Source organism: Poecile atricapillus, chromosome 11 (assembly GCF_030490865.1).
Source record: "Poecile atricapillus isolate bPoeAtr1 chromosome 11, bPoeAtr1.hap1, whole genome shotgun sequence".
Lineage (NCBI taxonomy): Eukaryota > Metazoa > Chordata > Aves > Passeriformes > Paridae > Poecile > Poecile atricapillus.
In genome coordinates this window covers 17,725,177-17,735,947 of record NC_081259.1, presented here as the reverse complement: position 1 = coordinate 17,735,947, position 10,771 = coordinate 17,725,177, and the positions used below count along the sequence as shown (strand labels likewise).

At 43.3% G+C, this 10,771-nt stretch overlaps 1 protein-coding gene across 2 annotated transcripts in view; it reads left to right on the top strand.

Annotated features, from left to right (window-relative positions):
- Positions 1–4,490: 4,490 nt before the first annotated feature.
- SCAPER (S-phase cyclin A associated protein in the ER) overlaps positions 4,491–10,771 on the top strand; it is a 134,204-nt gene continuing 127,923 nt past the window's right edge. Inside the window, exons 1-3 of one of the 2 annotated variants that reach the window (XM_058847150.1) lie at positions 4,491–4,548; positions 6,371–6,446; positions 8,921–9,038. In XM_058847150.1, coding sequence (XP_058703133.1) covers positions 4,493–4,548; positions 6,371–6,446; positions 8,921–9,038 — 250 coding nt within the window. In that variant the 5' untranslated portion in view covers positions 4,491–4,492. Of the gene's footprint in view, positions 4,549–4,580; positions 4,736–6,370; positions 6,447–8,920; positions 9,039–10,771 lie in introns of those variants that run through there. The other variant, XM_058847149.1, reaches the window with a different exon arrangement.

The window sequence follows — 10,771 nt, the reverse complement described above, 5'->3', positions numbered from 1 at the left end:
CGGGGGGCGCGGCGGAGGGTCGGGCCCGCGGCGGAGGGTCGGGCCCGCGGCGGAGGGTCGGGCCCGCGGCGGAGGGTCGGGCCCGCGGCGGAGGGTCGGGCCCGCGGCGGAGGGTCGGGCCCGCGGCGGAGGGTCGGGCCCGCGGCGGAGGGTCGGGCCCGCGGCGGAGGGTCGGGCCCGCGGCCGTAGTCGGCCGGCCTTGTCGCTTACGCACAGCACTCGAGATTCGGGAAAGGGCCTCTCTCACCTAGGCCTTTCTGGTCTACCAGCGGAAGGCACCAAATATCGTCAGGATATATTGGCAATTATCCAACTCTTAAACATCAGTGAGGCCCGGCAGACTGAAGTGACTTGCCACGGTCTTGAGTTCGAGGAGCCTTTGGACATGGTAGGAGGACCCATCGAGATGCCCTACACGGGACAAAGAGTTGGGCCGGATGATCTTGATGGGTCCCCTCAGCATATTCTGTGATTACCAGAATTTCAGACAAGCATCAACAAACACTGCAAGGGGAAGATGATCAGGAAATAAGGTCTGCCAAAGGTTTATACCAAAAAGGAAACGAGCATTAGTCTTGCTTAAGGGTGCAACTCACAAGTAATGCTTCTGAGTCAAAGGGAAAGGGAAGCGAGGCTTAGTGTTATTAATAAGGTGGATCAATACAAGTTTTAATAACAGTTCAACACAGATAATAGAAAGCTGTAAAATAAATTTAACCTCATTGAGCCACTCAGACAAACTGAAAATACATTGAGTAAATGAGCAGGGGCCTCCCCAGGAATATAATTCCTAACAGCTGTCATATGAAATTGGGATTGCTCTGATCCTGACCCCACTGCGGTCAAATTAATCATTGTTACTGGGTTGAGATTTATGCGTGACCATCATTAGATTTGTTATTTCTCCTTTCAATACAAGGGTATTTTCAACATTCCTCTTTTAACCAGAAAGAAGTGAGATTAACCTACCTGTGTTTCCACAATGTTTAAACAGAGCCCCCAGGTAACAGGAGTTGCTGCACTGTCCAGTCCCTTCCGTGGTGACAGCGATGGACTGCTCTCGGTTCACCTCCAATTCTATCAACTGTGAAGAGGTACGACAGTTCATTTTGAAGAAACAAGAATAAAATATTGCAATAAATCAGTAAACGTGTTATTGCAATTTCCTGCCTATATAAGAAATGTCTTTTGATTAAAAAATCTAATAGTGAGTTAAGTCTAATATCTTTTATTAGTTTAAACGTCAAATTTCCCATCAGTATTTAATAAATCACATATACAAAATGTGAATTAAGTCCTACTGCTTGTGGCATGTGTAGACAAAGGAAATCCTATGAGCAATCAAAACAGAAATAAGATTTGATTCGTTTCTGAAGTAGCACTCAAGATGCTTTGTTTTCTTTGTCTAATGCATTACTAATACTGCAAAAAACCTCTTTGCTGCATATCTCAAGGGCTGACAAGTGTATCGGATTAGACATTTCAGTGCCTACACAACTTGCAAGACCACATTTATTATTACAAAATTCATTCTATCCTATGCATTAGGAAAAAAAATCTGTGTCTCAGCAAGAGGGAAAGCAGAGGACATCATATTCTCCATGTCAAAATACAATCCAGACCCTTCCCAGCACACAGTTAAACCAGTTGTATAATAAAATTCAAGATCATTCTGGTGTGAATGCAGGGGGAAAAAAGAGAGGCTTTTCTGCTCCCTCCATTATTTTAACCACGTGCATAGCAAATGCTACGTAAGTTAAAAGGGAGTATCTATAGTATTGTATGTCTAGGTAAAAGGGAGTAACTATTGTAAGTTAAAAGGGAGTATCAGTGAAGCTATTTTTAAATCAGAATACAAGTCTTGCAGTATAAAAGCTTTTTTATGTGGCGAGCCTCCTTACTTTTCTGGAAAACCTGCCTTTCCCTCAAACCAATTCACATGTAGTCTGTTAAAAATCTGTTTGGAGCCATTCTTTTGGTCACAAAAAAAAAAAAATGAGAAGGTCATGTTCGACACAACTTCTCTGAGAGATCTGCAAGTGTAAATCAGATCTGTTGGACTGTCAGCATGAGAGCAGTTGTCCAGCAGCACAAACATCAGTTCCTGAACAGTTATTTCTAACAAGTGAAGTTATCCATCTGGTGTTCACTGTAAGTTTTTTACATTTCTGCATTTCAGTTTTATGAAGCACTGCCCAACTTGAATAAGCCTTCATTTGTTTTATTCTAATGCATGCCAAAATAAATTGATTGACAGTACCTTTATTTAGATAAACTTCCATTTTGACACGTTCCCCTAATTCTATTGTTACCACATGTCAACATTTTAAGCTGCATATAAGATGGTTTAGTGAAGACCTGCCTGCAAAGATTATCCTTCCTTTTTCCAATATAAAAGTTGTTGATTTTGGCCCATAGACTTAAGTAAGGGAAAAAACTGAGCAGCAATTTATTTATAAAGATCATCACATTTAAATACACTGTGTTTGGATTTCAAAGTGACAGTAATTTTCTTTAATAGTACCCAAATGTGTGTTCTTGAGTGTTCTAATTGTTTCATAAGACTTTGCAGAAAGTATTTTATACTCTGCAGAAGTTACTGACCTGTTTTTCTAGCTCTTTGCATTTAGTGCAGTTATTAATATCTGAAGAAATAGGTTATAAAAGGAGATTCTTCTGATGCTGTGTCTGATATGGCATCAAACCAGAACAGCGGGATTTGATGCAACAGTATCAGGGCACTCAGCTCAGCCACACAGGGAAGGCAGCTGTGGGAACTCTGACTGATAAATAATAAGTGCATTATCAAAGGATGGCAGTGTGAGGGATTTGGATGGGACCTTCATGGCTCAGCTCTCTGCTCTGAACAACAGGCGAGTGATGTATCATTTCTGAGAGATGTTGTTGTTACTGCAGATCCAACTGAAGCGTGTATGATCTCCCAAGCCATCTATTCCCATCCTTGCAGGACTTTTAATGTTTTAGAGATGACAACCTGAGCTGTCCAGGTTATCATTTAGGCCTCTTTCTTCTCGCTATTCCTGTTACACTGAGGGAAATGGATTATTCTCTTCACATCATGTTTTTACATGCTTGAACACTCCTCCTACATCCGTTTTTATCTTCTTTTGGCTTAATAGATTCCACTTGTCCTTTGATTCCTCACAAATCACATTTCCCAGGCCTCAGACCCCATGAGGAAGGCTGGCCTCTTCACAAGCCCCACCTGTCCCCAGGTACAGTGCACAAACTGGACGGAGTAGCCCAAATGACACCTCAGTGTTACACCCCAGGATTAGGTGCCTATATTATACCTACACCCTGTGTATTGCACAGAGTTATTTACTGTTCCCTTTTCCCCAGCTCCCAGTAGCAGGGAAGGGCTGGATGCTGAGGGCTGACTGCCATGACCTCAGTATCACACTGGCACAGGGAGCCATGTCAGGCTGAACATGAGCCCAGGTGGGCAAGAATGATGGCATCTCGGCTGTACCAGCAACAGTGTGGCAGATGAGTGACCATCTGTCTGTGCTGTAACTAACTGCTGATGCCACACCTCAAATCCTGGAAAACAGTTTTGGGCCCCTCACAACAAGGAAGACGTGGAGGGGCTGGAGCATGTCCAGAGGAGGGAACGGAGCTGGAGAAAGCTCTGGAGCATCAGGAGCTGCTGGGGCTCAGCCTGGAGGAAAGGAGGCTCAAGGGGGACCATCTCGCTCTCTACAACTTACCAACAGGAGGTTAGGGTTGGCAATGATGACAGGATGAGAGACCGCACCAGGGGAGATTTAGGTTGGACATCTGGAGGAATTTCTTCACAGAAACAGTGATTAGACATTGGAACACACTACCCGGGGACGTGGTGGAGTCACTGTCCCTGGAGGTGTTTAAGGAAAGACTAGACATGGCACTTGGTGCCATGGTCTAGGTGACAAGGTGGTGTTCGGTCATAGCTGGGACTCGATGATCTCAAAGGCCTCTTCCAACCAAGTTGATTCTGTGACCGCACCCCAGCGTTTCCTCAGAGGTTGTGGGAAACCCCGATCTCTGCCCGAGGGGCCGCGGGAACCGCCTCAGCGGCGCCCTCAGGGTGGGGCGAGGTGAGGGCACCACCTGCCCCGGCGCGGGCCGGATGGGAGGTGTGGGGCAGGTGAGGCGAGGCGAGGGCCGGACGGGAGGCGTGGGGCAGGTGAGGCGAGGCGAGGGCCGGACGGGAGGCGTGGGGCAGGTGAGGCGAGGCGAGGGCCGGACGGGAGGCGTGGGGCAGGTGAGGCGAGGCGAGCGCCGGACGGGAGGTGTGGGGCAGGTGAGGCGAGGTGTGGGCCGGACGGGAGGTGTGGGGCAGGTGAGGCGAGGCGAGGGCCGGACGGGAGGCGTGGGGCAGGTGAGGCGAGGTGTGGGCACCGCCTCACCGGCGGGAGCCGGGCATGCGCGGGCCGGGCGGGCGGGGCAGGCGCGGCGGCGGGCGGGCGGGCGGTGCCGGCGGGGTGCGATGACGTCAGCGCGGCGGGACGCGCGCGGGCGGGACGGCGCGGCGCGGCGGAGAGCGTGAGTGGCCGGCGCGCGGGCCCGGCGCGAGCGGGCAGCGCGCGGGAGGCGCGGGGAAGATGGCGGCGGGCCGGCCTCGCCCCTCCTCAGCCCCACAGCCCCGGGCGCTGCCCCGGCGGGCGGCTCCGCCACACGGCCCGGCGAGACGGGGCAGGGACAGCCTGGTTGCTACAGGCGACCGGGAGCGGTGGGTGTGGGTCAGGCCGTGCCGTGAGGGGGAAACGGGCTGTCCTTCTGAGCCAGCCCTTCCCGTCGTTCCTCCACTGCCTGTGGGGAGACTCGGACTCAGGCTGAGGGGGATCCTGGTGCTTGTGGCCCCGCCGGTCCTTTAGGCTGTACAGGCCCACCCGTCCAGAGTGGGAGCTGTGTGAGGGGAGAGGCACCCGCGCTGAGGAAATTCACTATGAACTCGTATAAAATGCCACATGATGTATGACTGTTTGCATCGTAGAAACTACTAATGTCGTTCCTGGCATAAACCCGTTGTCTTCCTTTGCTGTCAGATACAAAATCACGGCTGACAGCACAGTAGGTCTTGGCAGTGAACTTAGGGTCTGTCTTCTCTATGTAGTTCTGTTAAATACAGACTCTTATTTCTGCATTATTTCCAAATGAACTGCACTACGAGGAATGTTCCTAGTATTCTAGATCCTCGTGTTTTTGCCTGAAATATGTATGTCAGTTTAATGAGCTTTTAGTATCACCCGATTACAATCAAATAAGTTTGGTGTGCAAAAGATATTTTCTAAGATGCTTCAGTGTTGGAAGACTCGGTCAGTGGCAGGTTTGTTCTGATGGCTGAAGCAATGCAGAAGTAAAATCTTTGTTTTCAAAACTCAACTTCCTTTGTCCAACTGCAGAACATTTTGGTTTGTATGGGTTTAGTAGGTTGTCTTAAGGCATACAGACGTCTGTGGGCTTGTTGATACAGGCTGGGCTGTATCCTTTTAGAAAATTCAGCTATTTATGTAATGTGAGAACAGGTGAACAGCCTTCTTAAGGCAATGTCATTCATGGTAAAGGCCAACAGTATCTGACTCTGTATCTGACTAAAGGTTAAATCTTGGGTTTTTTACCTAATTTCAGATAATTTAGAAGTGTCTTTAATTTCCATTTAGCATCCAATTATTCAGACTTCAAGTAAGATTAGACCGTTTGCACTTGAATCAAAAGCTGTTTAAAATTTATCAGCCTTGAAGCCAAGGATTTATTTCTGAATAGTTAATACCATTCTGGAAATTCTTGACAAACCTATAAATATTTACCCCTGTGTACTTTCTTCATTTAGGGCAATGGTTCTGTGTTACAGCTGCGTAAAGTATTCACTTTGTCACAGCTGACTTGTACAGGAGCCTTCACATTTTATAGTTAAATAAGGACAGAAGTTTCAGTTGTAGTTTGCTTCATCAGTAATTAGCTGATCTTGATTTTTAGTGCATCTCCGATTAATTTTTCTTTTTGAACTGATAACCAACTTGCCCAGTTCTCTGTTATAAGAAAGATTATTCTATTTGTGTCACTTCTTCTGGAGCAGTCCATGCAATGATTTGTTTGAAATTTCTGATAGTCTTTGTGCTGTTTACTGTCTAACCACATACAAAATTACATTTTTCTGTAGCATCAGTCTCGTTTTGTTTTCTTCTTGGACTTTTGGCTAAGGTTTTTAGTAAGGAGCAGTGCAAACACTTTATAAATAAAAGTATCTGCTGACAACCTTATTGTGTTCATCTGATGTCCATGACCTAAATGCTGCCAGCAAGCTAAAAGTAGTTCTAGAAGTGGTTTAATGTAAAATAATTAATGACTTTTTTTTTTTACACAGGTATGAAAACTCAATGGGGTCATCCAAAAATGTAATAAGTGAGCCTGTTGATGCAGAGGAAGGCTGTAACATGATGGTAAGACATTTGGTAACTATAACACTATATGATGGAGTATTTTTTCAACAGCAGGAAAAACTAATTTTTCATGTTGGGATTAATTCATAAATGAGTTCATTGTACCTTCTATGAAGGTATTGATTGTAGGAGCTCAATAAATGTTATTCATTAACACTGTAGAGAGGAACCTTCAAAAACGAATTTTATGGAAGAATAAATTTGAGCATTTCTTCTGTTTTGCATAATTTCTAGTTGTGTTTGTATATGGGGTTTTTGCATTCATTCTTTTCAGCTGACTTCTGATTTAAGCTGCTTAAATCCAACCTGTGCTGTAGTGTAAGATCTTAATGTTTGGTTACATTTAATGGTGTGGTGTTCTTAGAAGGAGCTGAGATTAGAGCTGAATTAATTTTCTTTGGAAAGGTAGTGGATAAAACTGGTCAGTTTGTTTACATCATTGTATTTATATCTATGAACATCCTTAAAAAAAGAATCCTCATAAAAGGTCCTTTAGTATTTACAGCTGTGAATTGAAGCAATACAGACTAAATAACAAACATTTGCTATTTAAGGCTGAGCAGTTTCTGCTTCTTCCTTTGGCCTAAGGGCTGATGGTATCCAGAGGAGGTGGCAGAAGGTAACTTCTTTGGATAGTTGAGTAGCAAATAGCAGGGATTCATGTTGAGGGAGCAGTCAAAAACCAGGTGTCATTGTTGAGTCACTTGTGTGAGAGAGGGAGGGGACTACAGAGAGCTCTTGTCAAATGAAAGGGCTGTTCATATCCACTTTGGCCTTTGGCACGATTTTCACTTCTCTGTGGCTGTGCAGTTCCTCGTTGCTGACTCCTGTTTGAGCCTCCCTCAAGGGTTTGTTGGTTTCTTTTTGCTGATGTCCAAGTTACAGAGATGAGAATTTTAAGTTAGGCTCTAGTTTCGTTATACAAAACACCTTGAAATGTCATTATGAGATACTTACTGTTTCCGTTTAAGCTTTCCTGGCTTGTATAAAAATAAACAATTTAGGAAGTTAGTTTGTTGGGGACTAATGCAAAATTTTGCACTCACGTCATTAGCAACAAGGGATTAAAAATCCAAACCAAACTTGATACTGCAGAAATGGTCACTCTTCCCAAAAATTCCTAGCAAGAATAGGCAATTAGTTGTATAGAATAAGGACAGAGTAAAGCCAGTTCTGTACAGGGGGTTTTGTGTGCTTTATTTGAGTTGCTTTGGGCCAATGTATGTAATTTGCTGTTTTCCAAAACTTCACAGACACAGCAGTGCTACTTTTTCCTCTGTTTTGTTGCCTGGCCGTGTCTCTGGGCAGGTCTATGAAGCACTAGATGGCACACTGTGACTTCCAGACAGGCAAATAAAGACATCTAGATGAGAGAAACCCAAGTTAAGAACCATTAGATTAGCATTAAAGTAAAAGGAGTTTCTCATTTGTATTGTGATTCCTACTGCCTTAATAAATTCTAGCCACTCATCTGCTATATTTGTTTTTAGTGTAATTTTACTGTATTTTCTTTCTGAAGGTGTAGAAATAGTTGCAGGTTGCAGGCTTGAGCCATGTGATGGTGAGAATGAAGAGGGAAAATGTGCCTCCTGATTAGTCCTACAGAAAATTGGTCTGTTTGTGCCCAAAATAATACTTAAATTTATTTAAGTTCTTTGTGGTTAAGTTTGCCAGTGTTTAAAGCTAATGTGATCAACAGTTTTGTGCTATCAAAACTTTTGTTTTCATCACTGTACGTAGTTTGGCTTTGTTACAAATAATTTTCTAAGGATTAACTTTCCTACATTACAGGCAAGATTTTATCTGATTGACATCTGTCAGTTGATACAAATACTTCTTAATGTATTTGGTTTTGAATATCTTGTGATGGTGCGTTTTACAAGTACAAAGAACTGTGTTTATTAGGTAAATGAAGTGCATCCCCAGTGTCTCTTATTCTGTTTTTGAGTGGTTGCAGCTTTCTAGTAACAGCCCATAACACTTGCCAGGAAATACTTTCTAGGCTCTTGTCTTCTCAGTGAGAGAGCTGGGCTTTTATGCATGTTTCAGATGGTTCCCTTACAGCTCATGCCTTTCTCTGGGCTCTCACCAATCAGCCAACATGTATTTTGGTCTCATGCAGCCTTTAGCTTGTATAATTAGTTCTAATGGACACAGGGTAATTAAAACATTTGTGAAGTCTGCTGTGAAGCTCCAGCAGCATTGACAAGCAATTAAATGAAAGTGATGTGGTCTAAATGTACCCATATCGAGAGCTGGGTAGTAACTCCCATGACATGCTGATGAACAAATCTGCTTCTATACAGAAAAACGGGGATAAAAATGGATGCATGCATCTGTTTCAGATATTTAAGGAAAATTCAGCACCTGTGCATCCCAGTTTGGCTGGTGTAACCACATGCTGGATGAAATTAACATGTCAAAACAAAGATTTCTCTTTCTTGTCTGCCCATCCATGTATTTCTTGTTTTCAGGCTTCTTTCCAACGCTCTAACAGCCACGACAAAGTGAGGAAAATAGTGGCAGAAGAGGGACGAACAGCAAGGAACCTGATTGCGTGGAGTGTCCCACTGGAAAACAAGGAAGATGATGGTATGTGTTTAAAACTCTTCCACCAGGTCTTTGCTCTTCCATTCCTCTGTCAACTGCTCATCTGGAAATAGTTTCCTTACGGAGAATTTCTCTATTTAAAAATGTTCTCTTTAGCATATATATTACAATTTAGAAGTTTTTTTCCAAAATGTGCTTTGCAGTTGGCAAATGATTTTATAAAACCTTCCAGTGACAGATTAAAAATGGTTTTAGATTTGTCTGCAAGTAATATCTAAGACTGTTTTCTTCTGCTGATATTATCAAGATAGTTGTGTAACACAATGATGTCCTAAAGTGATCTCTTGTAACCAGGAAATTCAGAATTGTAGGGATGACTTAGAACAATCTAAGAAATTGCTCTGTGTTCTAAAGCAAAGAAATTTGGAAGTTACTTTTGGGATCACTTCAGCTTCAGTAAATGCCAATGAAGAATCTCTAAAGAGGGGGATATGTGGGGGCAGCTTTCCATAATGCAAGTCCTCAGAACAGTTTTGTTACTGTTGTAAAACTCTCTTGTGGTACAATGACTTAAGGAGCCAGGAATTGACTTTTATCCTACTCAAGCTGTTCCAGATGTCTGAATGCTGTTTTTGAGAACTTAGTCTCAAATATTTTTGTAGCTGCATGTCTCTGTCCAGGTGCTGCAGCTTTTGAGTGTCTAAAAGTAAATTTTTTTATGCTGTGAAGGTGACTGAACATGGGAACCAGTTGCCTAGAAAAAAAAAACCTGCCTTCCAGTTGAAAAACTGTGGGTATCATCTTCCTTGGAGATGCTCAAAACCTCCCTGGACATAGCTCTGGGCAGCCTGGAAGTTGATCTAAACAGTCTCTCTTCCAATCTCAGCTGTCTGTGATTTTGCCAGTGGAAAAGATATTTCTAACAAATGTTATGTCTTAAGTTGCAAGATAATTCACCCTATGTCTGATGCAAGGTTGAAACTGTCTTTAAACAGAATACAATTGGGGCCCAAAGTACTTCCAGATTCCAAATTACACTTCTGGGGAAGGTAGTGTGAATGTGTGTGTGGTAAAGGAGCATGCAGTGTATATCTCACAGTATCTTTGAGCAACCTGTGGGTTGATTTACTTTCTGTGTAAGGATCTGTTATTTTTTAATACTACCTTGCTTGTAATATTATTTTAGAAACTTTAAGAGTTTTTCTTTAGAAATGACTGTGAGTTGTTGTTTAATGTTTGCTCTAACAATTTCAGGTAACCATGATAAATTAATGTAAAAGTGATTTTTTTAGCTTTCATTAAATAGTAGTTATGCACAGTAATTAAAATCCAAATAGCTGTATTAATTTCCTTCTTCTGGTCATATTAGCCTCATTGTAATTTTTAAACTTTGTCAGTGGCTTTCTTGTAAAATTTCTTAAAATTAAATTATAAGTTGGCCTTTTTGCACAGTGCAAAGGACCTACTAGAATCTACTATTGCCTGATGGAAAATTTCCCTGTGAAAAGGAACTTGTGGTTAATGAAACCCTGGCAGAGCCAGATCCTTTATCTCTTGACCTTTGCCTGGCATGGAGGGTGTTTATGTCGGTGTCGCTGAGCTCTGGTTCATTTTATGCTGATCCTTCCATATGTGCTGTGTCCCTGAGGGATGATACCAGCAATATTATGGATTAGGAGAGTTCTAACTTGTTCAAGGTTTGTGTAAATCAGGCCAAAGGTTCATGGTGCCTGAGCCAATCCTGCCACTCTTCTGTACAAAGCAGACTTTTGTCT